This window comes from Neomonachus schauinslandi, chromosome 7 (assembly GCF_002201575.2).
Source record: "Neomonachus schauinslandi chromosome 7, ASM220157v2, whole genome shotgun sequence".
Taxonomy (NCBI): domain Eukaryota; kingdom Metazoa; phylum Chordata; class Mammalia; order Carnivora; family Phocidae; genus Neomonachus; species Neomonachus schauinslandi.
In genome coordinates, this window is record NC_058409.1 from 142624142 (window position 1) to 142640820 (window position 16679).

At 48.6% G+C, this 16679-nt stretch overlaps 1 protein-coding gene across 1 annotated transcript in view; it reads right to left on the minus strand.

Annotated features, from left to right (window-relative positions):
• Positions 1-1806: 1806 nt before the first annotated feature.
• ANKRD33B (ankyrin repeat domain 33B) overlaps positions 1807-16679 on the minus strand; it is a 72279-nt gene continuing 57406 nt past the window's right edge. Inside the window, exons 3-5 of the mRNA XM_021702524.1 lie at positions 14245-14385; positions 7041-7879; positions 1807-1824 (exon numbers count right to left, since the gene is read on the minus strand). Coding sequence (XP_021558199.1) covers positions 7044-7879; positions 14245-14385 — 977 coding nt within the window. The 3' untranslated portion in view covers positions 1807-1824; positions 7041-7043. The remainder of the gene's footprint in view (positions 1825-7040; positions 7880-14244; positions 14386-16679) is intronic.

Consider the following 16679-nt stretch of genomic DNA (forward strand, 5'->3'; position numbering starts at 1 on the left):
TGTGGAAAGAACAACGCCGCAGGGACTATTGAAATTAAAATCTGCCTTCCCTTCACCCTGGTCAATCCTAGAGAAATATTCCCTGTGCAGGTCAAGACTCTTCATTACTCCTAAGTGGTAGGAACCAAAAATACTGCAATAACCCGAGACCAGGAAATGGTTCGGTGAACCAGGGCACATCTCTACTGAGGAATACCGGATGGACACCACATGAACGAAGGGGCCAAACGTGCTCTCCCCAAAACAGGAGTGAAGGAAACCGTGCGTACACCGGGATCTCGTTTGTATAACACACAAAGGGAAGAAAACATTTAAAACCTATTTCCAGAAGGATGCATAAATAATTGGTCGGAGGGACTGCCCCAGGGGAGGGTCAGTTGCTTGTCAACTGAGACCCTTTTACAGAGTTTGGTTTATTTTTTCTGAGTGTGTGCATTACTTTTTTAGCCATTAAAAGAAAATGAAGTTAATTTTAGAGTTCTTTGATTTAAGCTTTTCAAGGACATGTTTTAAATAAAGAAACTCCAGAACAACATTTACATTGTACCAGTTAGGTAAAGAATGCACAGAGAGATGTGTGTGGCTCAGTCAGTCAACGGTCTGCCTTTGGCTCAGGTCATGATCCCGGGGTCCTGGGATCGAGCCCCGCATCAGGCCCCCTGCTCAGCTGAGAGTCTGCTTCTCCCTCTGCCTGCCGCTTCTCCTGCTTGTGCTCTCTCTCTCTCTCTCTGTTAAATAAATAGATAAAATCTAAAAAAAAGAATACAGACAAAGCAAAACTGGATGCCCCTGAAAAGATGAAAACTGCAACAAGATTATTTTAACATAAGTGAAAATATTCCTGGATGAATCATTAATTTAAAAATCTTACCGTTGAAAAGTAAAAGTGTGTCAGAAGAAGAAAGTGCACATCTATTTCGAGCAAAGTAAGGGACATTAAAAATACTGACGTATTTGTCTCATTTTCTCATTTATACACACTTTGGTTTATTCCAATACCACACCATTGTACCAGGAGAGTGTTTATTTCACAAGTGATTTTTAATCCTGTAGCCACAATTTCCCCATATGGTTACATTATTTTTCTTCTATACTTTTTAAATATGAGATACAGAATTTGTCAGAGGTTAAAAGGGACACATTCTTCCTGCTGAATAAGGTATCCTGTTTAACCTAAAGAGTATTGTTAACCTTTTGGATAGCAAGAATTTGAAGCTGCTGGGAGTCACATGTATTTGTAGGTCCCGAAGTAGCCCTGAGGTCTAAATAGGAAAATATCTTTTATAAACTGTAACAAAACTCACGTCAAAATAAAAACCTATGAAATGTACACAGTTCTATCCAGAGTCAACATTTTTACAATATCCATTTTCAGAAACAATGAAAATAGCTTTATGTTCAGAAAACAGAGCCTATATACCGAGGTGGCCTAACTTGCAATCTGGCTTCCCGTGCTGAAGTCTGTTCAGTCCTCTTATTATTAAAAATACACACCCTCAGACGCCCCCCAAAAATGCCAGGCGGGACAAGGATTTGAAAGAAGAGAATTCCAAGGAGAGCGTTTTCTGTTCATCTGAGCAGGGGATCTCATTCCCATTCCTCAGGATGCCCCCAAGGCTCGCAAGGTTTATAGGACCCTTATATAGTTCGCATCCAGTTCTCCAGAGTCATACAGTTCCAAACCAGCTTCTAGAACATCTGCTCAAAAACTGGCATTAAAGTGCCTCAATGCAAACTCCCAAAACAGTATAAAGTGTCAGGTCAACACAGGTCACTGCTCTCTCCGGAATGCCCAGCTTCATCTTTGTTTCTCGCCTACATTTCCTTTTAAAACAAGACAGAGGTGTCAGACTAGGATGAATAAATTTCTCTCAAAAAGCCAACTGTGTTAGCTTTCACTAGACTACCTAATCCTTGGGCAGACTTGGGAAAATCCTAGCGCTTCCTCAGGGTAAGATGCTGATTCTACGGCTAACCTGGCACCAAATTCCAAGAAATTCAGGCCCCCACCCCGTGGCCGCCGCTGAATGGCCGGTGGTGCTCCCCAAGCAGAGTTGTCTCTGGCTTCCGCCTCTCGATGTGAAGGATGAACGTCAAAGGCAGAGAGGTGCCCCAGATCGGCTACTGGACCTCGCCGAGGAGCTCCTATAGCTGCCTCGCGGTAAGATCTGGGTTCTGACACGCTGGCCGTGTTACGTGTCCCATTGGACAAAGTGCTTCCAGTGAGTCTTGGGCTGTCCAACCCTCCTGAACACACACATCGAAGCAGGTCACCCCCGACCTTCCCCGGGAGCCATAGGAGAGGTCATCTTTGCGACCACACAGCCTGGTCTCCCTTCAGTTCATCTGTGTGTGTGCATGCCCACACGTGTGCACGCTCACACCTTGGCACACCCCGTCCGCTTCGGCACAGCCAGCAGCCAAGGGCCATCAGAGCCCTGCAGGGGGCGCTGTGCCTGTCACAGGCCGGCTCACAGTGAGGAGATCGTGTGCACAACCCGGGCATTGAAAACTAGCCAAATCAGTTCAGGTGGCGGTGGGTTGGTGTTTTTGCTTTTTTTTTTTTTTTAATTTTTTTTCTTCAAAAAACCACCTCCAGGAGGAATTTTTTTTTTTTTAGCCTCTTCTTTTAAATGTTAATGAAGAAACATGTGAATTCAAGGTCCCAGAAATGAGCAGCTGACTCCAGAGTTACCCAGACGAACGAAACAAGTTCTAAATGCTTCAAGGTGTGAAACGGGGAACACAGCCATCAGTCTTTTAGGAAGAACTTTGTGGGTACCAGCACTCCCACTGTGACCATTGTCTTCCCAGTTCCAGTTGCTGCCAGAAACGTGACCTCATTGTTCTCTAAGGACCAGTTGCAATGGCCCCTCCACCTTCCCTCCCCTACAGCAAGTTGGTTCAGGAACCGAGGACCCCGCACACAGCGGACTTGGTGTGCGGAGAACCCACAGCCCGTGCAGCCTCCAGGGACCCACACAGGCCGGAAAGGGTCCCGAGCAAATACCAGGGTACCTGTTAGAATTTTCCCGAATGCTGTAAAAAAGAACAAGTGTGAGCACTCCGTCACCTAAAAGCCTGTGACCAGAAGCTTTACAATGGTTGGTGATGGATCTCCAGAGCCTGGGGCGTCCGTGTGTGGTACGAGAATGGGCAATGAGCGAGCAGGGATCTCCAGGTGAACCCGGGGAAAGAGGATCAGTTGACTTACATCAGGCCTGGAACTCCAAGGAATTTCCGGGAAATTAGGAAAAGACAGTCTGCTCTCCGACTGTTGTGGGGACAAGGGGGGAGAGGTAGGGCTCTTGCCAGACGCTGCAAGGGACAAACCAGGCCCACTTCTTAGTCTTGGCTCCTTTACTGAATTCTCGGGGAGACCTTTCTTCATGACTTGGTCCCCCAGATTCTTCCCTAAGGATGACAGGCTTTGCATCCATTTCGGGACTGGGGGCTGGCCCCACCTCATGGGATTCTGTTTCACACAAAACCGCCTGGCCCCCACTCAGATGCGGGATCCCCAGAGACCTGCTCACCCCCTAAAGCATGGAAGGAAGTGGGGAGAGGCAGTCTGCAATGGCCTTTCTGCACGCACAAGCCCTGTGTTCAGCTGACATCACCAATCTCTCCGTCCTTCTCCGCAGAATGAGCTTGGTGTCCCAGGAAGGCCTGAAGCTGAGACAAGGAACTGCGATTTCTGATCTTCATGTGGCTGAGGTACCCGGTACTGCCAGGCGCCTGCCGGGTGATGGAATACTCCTTCCTCGGAGAGAGGAAGGAAGGTCAACGATGTTCTGGTCCATGATGTTCTGGGCTGTGTTTCTCTAGGGTGGCCAAAGACATGGAGAGTTTATGCTCTGAACGCTGAGGTCATTCCAGACGAACCTCTCCCAGCTTTTCCCTCCTGCCCAGCGGGGAGACTACGGAACACTGGAGTCACATAAGCCGGGACGAGAAACTGTCACTGTCACTCCGCCCACCCGGGAGCAGACGGGGAGGAGCCAGTTCTAGAGGTAAAATCGGTGAATGGCCATCTGTGTTATCATGACCACCACTACTTAACATACAGGCTGAATTTTTTTAAATACAAGGGTTCACATCCACAAGAGGTAACTAAGAGGTAACTGAGAGGTGCTGAGGTAACCTCACGTCCACCCCAGAGCCGTTTCAGCTGCCAAAGTCCCAGGTCTCCAATAACTAGAAAATCGCAACTGAGGGAGATGGCGGACATTTCCCTAGAAGACAGCAGCATTGACGTCGTCTTGGAAATATTTCTTCTGTCTAGTGTAATCATAATTCACTCGAACATTTTAGTAAAAGTATTAAAATATACTTCATCTTTTCCTCTAACTACATTTATATATAAATCCCTGAGAAGGTACCTGTCAACTTGAAATTCACTATTTACAGTTAATAAACATCAGGGGAGCAAGCAGACCCCAGCTCCCCCATTCCCTCCGACAGCAGAGTGATGCTGTCATCTGTCAGGAGAGCAAACTAGGTCCCCCTCCCTTAAATGGCGGCATAAGGGGGGAGCTGGGTGGCTCAGTCGGTTGAGCATCCGATACTTCGTTTCGGCTCAGGTCATGATCTCATGGGTTGTGGGATCGAGCCCCACCGTCGGGCTCCTTGCTCAGCGTGGAGTCTGCTTGAAAGATTTTCTCCCTCTGTCCCTCCTCTTCTCTCTCTCTCTCAAAATAAATAAATAAATCTTAAAAAATAATAATAATAAAAGGTGTGGGGGGCTGTGCCGAAATCCTAAACCATCTGCACAGAAGCTGGGGAAATCTGTCCTTCAGTCACTGGGTCGGTGGAGGTCATTACATAATTCAGCAAGGACACCACACTGCCTCTCATGATCGCCTTGCTTTTCTGCCCTTTTTAGACCTCAGGGTGGTGGTGCCAGGGAGGATCAGGGCAGCTAGCCGCAGCTGCCGAAGTAAACAGGCAAAGGAAGGAGAGGCAAGCAAGGAAGAGAGCAGGCAGAGGGGAAGGCAGGGAAGAAATGTGGTGACGAAGCTGAGGGGACATGCGGAGAGCAGGAGGAGGTGACTGCCCATCATCACCCCTGCCCCTGACCGACGCTGGAAGCGAGCAAGCGGCAAAGGGCGACCCCTCAGTGAGAAAACGCAGCCAGCCATTCAAAGCAATGAAAATACATAAACCAGACAATGATCTCAAAGGATGCCGGGTCATACTGTCAGGGAGACTAGGGGTGTTTCTCTTCACCTCGGGGACCAGCTCTCGTCTCATCCAAGGGGACCTGGCCAATACCAACTCTTGGACACTAGGGTGACCTGCAGCCACCCAGTGTCGGTGATGCTAAAAGCGGGTCCAGACCTCTATGCCATTCTGGAAAGAGGGAGGAGCTCATTAAAATCTGACTTATCATCACACCTACCCATCAGGCTGGTGCTGCGCAATGCGTATTAATTGAGGTTTCTGGAGAGGTGAGTGTGAGACCCCAGATAGCTCAATGCCTCACGGTGCCAAGTGGGAGGGACTAAGGAGAGGCCAGCGCCATCCCTGTCCACGTCATGAGACAGGCGCTCATCACACCCCAGCCAGGGAGCACGATTTGACATGCGAATCCAGGGTTGTAAGAGCTTCCAAATCGGTCTCCACTATTTTAAATCTACAGCTTCCGAGGAGGAGAATTTTTAAATAAAGTGCTGTCAGAGTGCATATATGACAGATACTCTGCAACCCAGATGGCCAGAGATTCAGTAGACTCTCTCAGTGCTTTGGAGATTAAAAAAAAGTATGGACAGAACTCCCACTGAGAGCTCAGGGCTCCGGGCAAATCACATAACGTGCTCTGCCCAAGACCCCGCATCTTGGAAATTCTACAAAGTCCGCATGAGGATAAACTGAACATCACGGGCAGTCCAAGGAAAAATAAAAGTAATTCCACACCAGGAATTGAGTCTGGAGGAGGGAGCCATCCAACCCACTCCAGGAGAATTTGCCTAAAACAAGTTTGCTTAATATTCAGTTCTAATCCCTGTTCTTCTAGCCCACCCCCCTTCTCAGCGGTTTGTATCACTCTGGTGCCTTATTCTTTTGCATCTTTTTTACATTTTAAGGATATCTGAATTCAATTTATCTAAGAGCGCAGAGGACTTAATTTTGTATCTCTAGTAAAAATTTATTACATTTGCCCCCATTTTATTAGATAATAAATTTTTCTCATATCTATTTTTGAATATGTTAAAGGCTTTGCATCCAGTTTATCTAAAGTCCCTTGCTTAAAATACTTAGTTCCAGCAATAAGTACATGCTTCTCTATGCATGGTTTCATACTTTGACAACAGGTTTTTCTTCATTATTATTACCGTCTAAGTAAGAGAACTTTAAAATAAGACACAAGGAAATCTGATTCCCCTGTCTCACGTCATCATTTTGCTGGAAAAGGAAATGCCTCCATCAAATAGAAACAAATATTCAGAATCACTGAATCAAATCAGTAAGAACATACAATGCTCATGTGCGCGTCCAATGAGAAGGAACGACAAACAGCAAGAAAGGGGAGACTTCGACAAATTCTGTATGAAATCATAGAGATATCACAAATAATTATTGCCAGAAACAGTATGTTAAACAAAGGGTCTTCGGGCAAATGTATTAAAACCGTCTTAAATACAAACAGCCCCATCACCAGTAAAATGCTGCAAATTTGATCATGATTAAAAATACAAAATTATTCAGACCCTTTGATAAACTGGTCTTATAAATTTCTCAAGTGAAGTTCTAAAGGTAGGCTTCGAGGCAAATTTGCCCACCAGGTGTACTGATCGCTAGGGGAACTGGTTTCAGGCGAATCGACCTGTGCCCTGCCCAATTCACACAAGGCTGCAGCCTGAGCAAAAAAACAGGGAGCCCTTCTGGGTCCAGGTTCGAGGGAGCCTGTCTGCCGGGGATGTGCAGGGAGGTGCAGCGCTGCGGGAGGGGCGAGGGCAGGAGGGAGGCACACCCGCATCCTTCTCCGCGCGGAGCCCCGCTGCCCCCTCCCCCACCGCACACGCTTCCAGACAGCTGACCCCTCACGTCCTTTTCCTCCAGGAGGGCGCCCGCTTTTCCTTCTTCGCCGCCGCAGCCACCCGCTGCTTCTCCGCCTCTTCCGCCTTCCTCTTTTCCTCCTTGGCCTCCTTGTACCGCCACTTGGGGAGCTGCAGGTGGGTGCTGTCCTTGGTGCTGCCCTTGGCGGCCGCCCGCTCCGGCTGGAAGGTGGGCGCGGGAGCCTTGCTGATGCGCACCCTGGGGATGACCACGCCGGGCCGCACGCTGCTCCTCCTCAGCAGCTGCAGGGGCAGGAGGCTGGTCCTCCGCGGGGCCCCCGGCGGCTGCGGAGACGGGAGGCTGGCTCTCGGGGCCACCTCTCTAGAGACCCCGACGGCCTGGGAGGTCCGGAACGGCTGCTCAGAGCCCTCGATCTTGTCACTCTCCTGGGCGTGCGTGTCCCGGTTCCCCCGAGCCTCCAGGATTTCCTGCACCGCCAGCCGCCTTTTCCCCACACAGGGGGGGTTCTCGGGGCACACAGTCTGGCAGACGATGGCCACAGCGGGGCTGTAGAGGCTCGTGGTCATCCTGACCATGTGGTCCAGAACACCCCCATCCTCCAGGCCCTGGCGTGAGCGGGAGGTCAGCATGGACCGCACAAGCTCGGTGAGCCTCTGCAAGCAGTTTTTGGAGCCCGAGGGCTTCAGAACGGCCTCCGGAGGCAGCGGCAGCTCTGGTTTGTATTTTTCCCCAAACTGTTCCGGGCAGGGTCGCTCCAGCAGCCTCTGGATAAGGCGGACGGCCTCCAACCGTCCGGTGTAAGTGGCCCACTCCTGGGGCGACATCCCACGGCGGGGGTCCCTGGCATGGACATCTGCTCCTGAAAATAAAAAAAAAAAAACGCAAACACAAACAGTAATGGGTGAATGCGACAAGAACTTTCCCGGCCAATGGCAGGAAAGGAAAGAGTGAAATGAATCAAAGGTAAAACTTCCAAAACCTAGTGACAGACTACCTGGAGCTGTGCCACCTGGATGAACGTGCAGCTGACCGTGAACTACTGCATGTACCATTATTACAACACAACCCACCTTTAAGTGCTCCGTTTAATGGCCCACCTTTCCTAAACAAAACTGCCTGAACTCAGCACCTAAATCATGGGATTTTTAAAGAAATAAGATTTCATGGCTTTCTGTGAACATGTCAATGATGTTACTAGAATGTTCTAGAATACTAAAAGGAATAATCACTTGCAAAGCATCTGGTGTCCTATTTACTTATCATCTCATGTTTTCCTCACAGATCTCTTGTGAGGAATGTGAGGGTCCCTATTTTGCAGGAAATGTGTGGTCCTTCACTTCTTGTACTGGGTGGTTAGGAGGTCCTGGGTCTATCCTCTTTACCAGATCCTGGGCTTTTCCAGGGCAGAGCCCACATCTTACTCGTTTTCGTTTCCTCACACTTCTCACCCTGGCTGGTAGGAGGCATGCATTGAATAGAGGTTTGTTACAGAATGGATGGTAGTCACAGTGGCCAAGGGACCTACCTGAGGCCTCAAAGATGGTAATAGAGAAAGTCTCAGCCCTGTACACTTCCTGCCACCCTGCAGAGAGAGGACTGCTTCCTCTGACAGTTACTTGTCTTACTTGTCTGTGTCAACATGGTCAGACTAAAGTACCCAGGGATTTAAACAAACACCAATCTAGCTAGGTGCACAGTAAAGGTATTTCACAGATGCAGTTGGAACCCACAATCAGTTGACTGAACCAAGATGATCCTCAATAATGTGGGTGGGCCTCGTCCAATCAGGTGAAGGCCTTTAGACCAAAAGCTGAAGTTTTCGGGAGAAAAAAGAATTCAGCCTCAAGACTGTAGCATTAACTCCTGTCCAAGTTTCCAGCCCGATGGCCTGCCCCCACTAATTTTGGGCTCTCCAACCCCCAAAATCACGTGAGCCAATTCTTTAAAAGAAATCTCTTAATGTATATCTCTTGTTGGTTCTGCGTCTCTGGAGAACCCTGCCTCCTACATCCTCAGTCTCCCTTACACTAGTCACTTCCTTAATAAATCTCCCCCATACCACCCACTGGCCCCTCCTAATACTGCAAATTTAAACTTCAACTCAACTTGATGAAATGTTCATAAATTTCAGCATGGTATTATAAGAGAAATTAATAAGGAATTGCTGTTCAATTCATCTTGGTCCAATCTCAGCCTCATACAGTTAAAAATCATTCAGGATTTCAGGTCCCATTAGTCATACTTTCCCTGGCAAAGCAATGTGGAGAACTAGGGCAATTATCTAGTCTGTGAGCTCCCCAGGGACCAGGACTGGCGGAGGCTTCTGCATTTATATCCCACGCAGACCCAGGTGTCTGATGTGCGGCGGCAGCTCAGCGTGTGCTGAACGGAGGTGAGGACAGCTCACCAGCCTCCCTGCCCCGGCACCCCTCCTGTGGCCCCCCGGCCCAGGCAGGCCCAGCCCACCTGAGATTGCCTCATAGTGCTCTTCATCCTGGGGCACATTTAAAAAATAGGCATACTAGAGGAGTGGTAATTATTTGGAACTGGAAATCGGGATGGAACTCATTAGCCAGAGTACAATTTATAAACTGACAAAAATGAAAAGGGGGCAGTAAAAATGTCACCGCAAAAAATAGATGACACATTAAACCTTAATTAATTGCATGTCACTTAAAAAGGTACAAACTGCAAAATTAAAATCTTAATGAACACGGCTGGAGAGAGACATTTTTCAAGAGCTAATGGAAAACTAAAGGAACAGCTGTCCACGGTGTAGCACACTTCTTCCTGTGCCTTCCTCGTGCCTCTTCAAGATGATCTTGGAAACTGCACACATTCTGAAGAACAAGGCCATGCGGACAGGAGTGCAGCCTAAGGATGTGAGTCATGCCATGATTTGGGGATCCACTTCCTTCAGCAATCAGTAAGGGCAATATTAACGGCCTGGACGGTGTGATTAAATCATGGAAGGCCAGCACCAATGATGAACCCTATATACAGAAACCTTTCAGAGAACACGGAGAACTCTGATAGGCCACTGTATGCATCCTCTGCCCATGAACTACTGGCACCCTCACCCCCTACCCAAGGCTGTTTCACCCAGGGCTCCAGCCACGCAGACAAAAGGTGGGCTCCCACCCGTGCATCCATTTGCCGCCATGTTGAATGCTATGAGTTGTCTACACAAAGTCCTCTGTTTTACTCAAGGCAGCAACATACTCAGTTCTAGGCAATGCATCATGACTGGTGTAAACCAGGGTTTTGCCAACTCGGGACTGTTGATGTTTTGGGCCAGACCATTATGTGGTGTGGGGGCTCTCCTGTGCATTAGTAAGACTTCTAACGGCAACCCTTGTCTCTACCCAGTACATGCCAGTAGCATTTCACAGTTGTGACAGGCCAAAATGTCCCCAGATATTACCAGATGTTCTGGGGGTCGGCGGGGGGCAACACCCAGTTGAGAATTACTGGTCTAACCCAGTAACTGCAATCCTGTTCCCCTTTTTCTTAGCCTCGCTTACAGCTGGTCATCGAGCCCCAAAGAGAAGGCTTTTGTACCCTGATAAAAGTGACTATGTGGTTGGTGGTGCTGCTTCCTGTCTGAAGCCTACAGTTCTGGTGACCAAGTTTCAGGCGGGAGAGGAAGGGGGGGTCATAGGGGGTGCTGGGTGGACAGAAAAAGGAACCTAGTTCTGTGATGTCCTCATGGAGTTCAGGCCAGCTCTGCACCGTAACTGCCTACCTCAAGACTTCTGGCGAGGTGAGCAAAACAGATGCTTGTTTTCTTTCAGCCACTGTCAAGTCAGGATGTCTGTGACGGGAAGCAGAAAGCGTTCTAAAACAGGTGCTAAAGGAAAACAAACTACCTTCCATCACTCACCGTCAGAAGCTTTCTCTGCAGAGTCGTGGCCAGGTCAGGGGACTAGCAGTAGGCAGGCAGAGCCTGAGGTGCGTCACTTCCTTTCCTGTTTCTCTGCCAGCCCCCATGTTATCTACCCTTCTAAGCCCAGCACTGGTCCCCCTCCCACCAAGAGGCCTTTCTGGTCTCACGGGACCCTTTTGGACCTGTCCCTGCAGGTCTCCTCCTGTGCCATCCTGGCCTGTGTCTTGGGTACTTGGGATATAATCGATGTGAAAAATCAGGATGCAGGGTCTCAGGAAAGAGACCTGATTTGAGGGGTGGGAAAGATGCTTTCTGCTTCCAGCCTGCCCCACCCCCGAAGGCATTTCCGAGCTATCTTGTACTCGGTCTTTCAGAGGGTCTCAACAGGGCTGACCCCCAGCTGCCCAAGGATCCCCCTTCCCCATCCTTCACGTGGCTTCCTGGCTCCCCTTCCAGAAAAACTAGTTGCCCCCAAGTCCTTTTCTCAAGGTTTGCTTTCGGGCCAAGCGAAATGCCCAAGCTAAGACCCTGCCCTCGGTGACATGGAATGCCTGACTTTTGGCCCTTTCCCTGCATAATCATTTGAAACTATTCCAACTCAGCAAATTCTCAGGTCACAGGAAATCCATGTTTTCCTTATAAACAGAAAGAAACCTCTGTAGTGATATCAAATCACTTGGCTTTCCAGAAGCACATAGTCAAGGCTTGCCTGGGACAAGAATGGCCACAGGCCCAACAACAGGAGTGCCTCTCCCTCGTTGAACAAGCCTCCTACACCTCCCAAGAAGTCTGCTTGGTTGCCCAGAATCACGGGAAGAGGCGAGCATCTTGTTTGCACGTGTCTGCTTCCCAAACGCTACAGCAATCACACACTTCAGGGATAAAAGCCGGCTCTCTTAAGCGAGTCTGGAGCCTTCCAACCTCCACTGAGCTCTGCTTCTCTTCAGAGAAAATCACATCCTCGTTATGGCTTCTCAGAGCCACTTATTTAAATAGACCTGTCACTTCGGGGCATTAATATTCCATTGAATTAACAAGAACCCACAGCCCCATTTGTGATGCGTTATCAGCAGAGCTGACATTATTCCTTGGGAAGCCAAAAACCAAAGAGCCAATAAATCAGCTTTTCGGAACCTGGTTACATTTTTATGAAAATCCAAAGTTTTGATAATTCTAACGTTACTTCGTTCTGCCTGACAAGGTAAAATAAGAAGATGATATGTGTCTGGATGTTATGAACTACTGGAAAATCTAAACCATTTAGGGGGGCATCCAACTCAATGATCCATCATTTCTAAAAGGAAATTGTTCCTATTGAGTATAATGAAGTTGCAATTCGGAAATTCAACTCAGGTGCAGAAGGATGCTTGCGCTTGAAAAAATGAGGATGAGATAGATGCACATCTCTACCCTAACCATTCAACGTAATACTGTTTGTGCCTTTTGCTTTTGAAATGATCACAGGATGCCCATTCTGTGATTAGCTCTCAAGGAACCTTCCCCAGCCGCACACAAATGCACTCGCTGTTGAAATGCCAATCCAAAGAAATATTCAGGCATTATTATCTTTAAAGGCTTTAGTTTTTCTAAATATTGATATATTAAATTTAAATAACAAAACTTAAAAATACTTGTGCACATTTTTTAAATATCCCAACCAGTATCCTTATTGGTATCCACCCAAGCCAGGAGGGACTTTGATCGCACAAGTCTTTTTTTTTCTTTTAAGACATACATGCTCATCTACTGTAAAAGGAAAACGTAATGCATTTTCCTGGGGCATTCAGGAGGGCACTTGTGATGAGCTCTGGGTTTTGTATGTAAGTGATGAAGCACTACATTCTATTCCTGGGACTAGTATTACACTACATGTTAACTAACTAGAATTTAAATAAAAACTTGAAACATTAAAAATCAATCGATCAATCAATCATAGTTGGGGGGGGAGTAAATTACTAAAAACCTACACTCAATTATAACTAGCTCCAGAAGTAGTAAAAGCAGATGAAGCTTCCCCCAAACACAAAAGCATCATAAACACCGTTTAATTAGGAAGAACGACCTCTTGTTGCTATAGGACAGGCAAGGCCTAAACTCAGTTGAAACTGTTATCTTGCCTTTAAAAAATGAACTGTCAGAGTCAAAAGCACAATCAATGGGATTAAATCTAATTACGTTCTTTTTTATTTCTGTGAAAGTTTTCATCTCTGAAACCTGTCATCACTTACTGAATTTCTTTTTCTTCCAGCATCCCCTAAAACACTCAGATTGAAGTGGGAGAAAAGAATCTAAGCAAGCTGTGAATCCTAGAACCCCAATGTAATCACAAGGAAAATGACAGACAGGCTGGGGACACTGTATACAGGCCAGTATGGAGACTGTCGGGTCAGGAATGAGGAGGTGAGACTGAGAAACTGTCCCCGGCCTCAGGACCCTGGGGACACGGGACAGTTACATGTGGGAGCCTGGATGGGATCCTGGAACGGAAAGGGGACAGCAATGGATGCATGGGCGAAATCCGAATAATGTCTGGAGTTCAGTTAATAGTAATGTACCAGCGCTGGCCCCTCTGTAAGATGTTAACATGCAGGAGACAAGTGAGGGCCATCTGGGACTTTCTGTACTATTTCTGTCACTTTCCATACATCTAAATTAGTCCCAAATAAAAGTTTCCTTTAAAAAAAAGAAGAAGCAGCAAGGTGGGGGTGCCCATCTTTCCACTCGGTGACATGTCACTCACAAAGGAAACTGCTGCATCCTGTATCAGCATGTGACTCCAACCCCCAGCAAGTGGGGATCTAGGATGGCTACTGGGCCCACACCGCCATCCCTGTGTCCACCCTCAATGGGACAGGCTTGCACTCAGAGCCAAGACCCTCAGATGCCCCCATCCTTGTGCTCACCCTCAATGAGACAGGCTTTCACTCGGAGCCGAGACCCCCAGATACCCCCATCCCTGTGCCCACCCTCAGTAGGAGAGGCTTGCCGCTCAAAGCCAAGGCCAGAACACACATTTCTAAAGAAGAACAAATATGGGCAGGAGGAAGCTAAGATGGAGGGAAGAGTTTATCAGGGTGCAAGGAGGGGTTTCCTGTAGGGTGACCAGTAATGTGACCTCCCGCCCCACCCAGAAGGGTTTGCTTTCCTTTCCATCTGTTTCAACTCAGTTGATGACAACCACACCCTTCAAAGAAACTATTCTTCGTTGCATCCACTAGGCTCCGTCTCTATGGAACTGATGCATCTCAGTACATGTTCTCCAAAGGAGCAAGATCGGCATTTCCCAAGACCCTTGGGGACCCCCCCCCATCCCTGCCCCAGGATGGGCGGAGACAAACCTGCTAGCATCAGGGCTCGGATGCACTCCGTTCGGCCCTGCATGGCAGCTTTCATTAGGGCAGTGAACCCAAACACGTTCCTCCTCTCAAGGTCAAGGCCAGGAAAATAGTTCAGCAAGTAGTTGGTGATGGTGGCATGCCCTGCAAAGAGAATCACACACGTTTATCGAGCCCATTCCACCAACAGTGTGCATGCCCCGGAAGCCTCCCCAGAGCCAGGACGGCCACACGGTCAACCTCCAGGACCAGCCCATCTGTGTGTGTGGCTGAGGCTGCCCCTGAGACATGAGAAATAATTCTCACGGCGTCCAGGAAACCACAAGACACAGGGCGCCACCCCAGTTCATTCCGGTTCTCTGTGGCCCACCCACCGGGGAGCTCAACTGTCTGTCAACTGGGTAAGGAGGGACCGTGGGGAGCCAGCATGTGGTGGGGGCGGCATATGGAAACTGCACTAAGCGAGCCTCTGGCGACGCTGGCTGATCGGGGGAAGGTCCTGGATGCTGTCAGTTCCCAGCAGGAGATGCCAACGCAAACAGATGCAAAACTAAAAATGAACCTCAGAGCCATTTCTCAGTGCTCCCTAGGAGAGGGTCATCATCACAGCGAGGGGATATGCCAATTCATGCTGTCACCTGCTGTTACCACTCAGACGTGTCTCTGTCTGTCTGTCTCTTTCTCTCTGTTACACACACACACAAACACACACACACACACAGAGGCAGGAAGCAAGGAACGTGGGGAATGTTGCTACCCAGACCCACCCAGCCCCTGCACCCCCAGGCCCTTCTCTGAGCTGCCATCCCCAACCTCGCCCCTGCTGACCTCAGCTAATAGGCCCTGGAGAGTTCAAGCAGTCTGCAGGAGTCTCTCCCCTGGGCACCAGTGGAGGGGCTGGGTGCCCAGTCTCCTTCCTTACACGCTGGGGATCCAGCCCTCTGAAATCTCCCCGTTCTTCCCAGTGCACAGATGTTCCTGGGGAACCCCCACTGCCAGGCTGCAGGCGTGGGGCCTCGTGGACACTCCGGTGCTCTCTGTCATTAACTGAGCATCACCTCCTCTCCTCCCCCTCCAGCCCCCGGGGGGGCCCCGGCACCATCGAGATGCCAGAGCCATGAAGCCCCTTCCCCAGCTGACTCTGCAACAGGTAGCGCATGAGATCTGGGATGTGGCAGAGGAGGTGAGGCCTCATGGCTGCCCGCTCTCAACAAAAAGTGGGGTGCGGATTCTTCTAGAACCATTGTTGTCTGCTTACCATTGACCTCAGCCCATCTCCTGAACTCACGGCAAAAATTAAAAGGTGAGCCATGAAGCTTTCTGAGAGAGAAACACTGACTAATATGACCTCGCCCGAAACAAGCTACAAATGGGTACATGCGGGTGCACCCCACTATCACAATGACTCACGGATTCCAACCAGCAGCTGGTGCTTTTTCACTCAGTTACTCACTCGGCCCTCCATTGTCATCGAAGGTGCCAGGGTGGGGAAGACGCTAGCTGGCAGGAGCCTGGAGCAGCTTAACTGCTCTCAACTGTGTGTGTGTGTGTGTGGGGGGGGTCCTTTGATCTCAGTTAGGTTCGTCACCCAGCGAAACGCTTTGCAGCACCTGTCAGTTAGATTTAGAGTGAAACGAACTGCAATTCGTTTAGAGCCATTTCTTTTAAAATGTGAAAGCGTCTGTCGTAATTTGCAGCAGGATGTCCTTTGCACTGTTATATCCTGAACACTCTGAACAGTCGGGGAGAGGAAATATTGAAAATCCACAAAGCAAACAGCCCATTATACAGAACTGTTCTGCTTATTATGTTGAGCTCTGGAAAACCAACATGTGGCCAACTTGTTCTGACTACAGGCACAAGCTTTCAATAATCCATGAAATCCAGCCCGCCTCCCCACTGGCTTTCTCAGGACACAGATGGCCTCGTTCAATGAAATCAAGGATGGACAAGATGCTTCTAAGTATATACAGATATAACCTCTCTTCTGTTAAAAACAAGACAACAGGTCCAAAATGGAGTCGCTTATGCTAAGCCCCCAATCACCAAACCGAGACTTAATTACAGTTTGGTTTTTCCAGAGATGGAATCTTAAACCAATCAATCAGGAATCACCTGATCAGCACTAGTGATCCTGATCATCTGCCTGATAGACCCCTGGCATCCCCTAAAGGAAAGTGACCTTGCAATAACCAACCCACTTTTTTGCCCTGTATAGTTTCCTTATTCTTCCTCCCCGCTTCCCTTCATTTCTCCTCTGACTATAAAAATCTCCTACTGTGTACAACTCCTTGGAGCGCCTTTCTATCTGCTAGATGGGATGCTGCCCAATTTGAATCAACTTTTGCTCAAACTCGACATTTTTAATTTGCCGCAGTTTCTCTTTTAACACTTCTTTGAAACTATGACAATTAACCAAGGGGAGCTTTCCTTTTCTT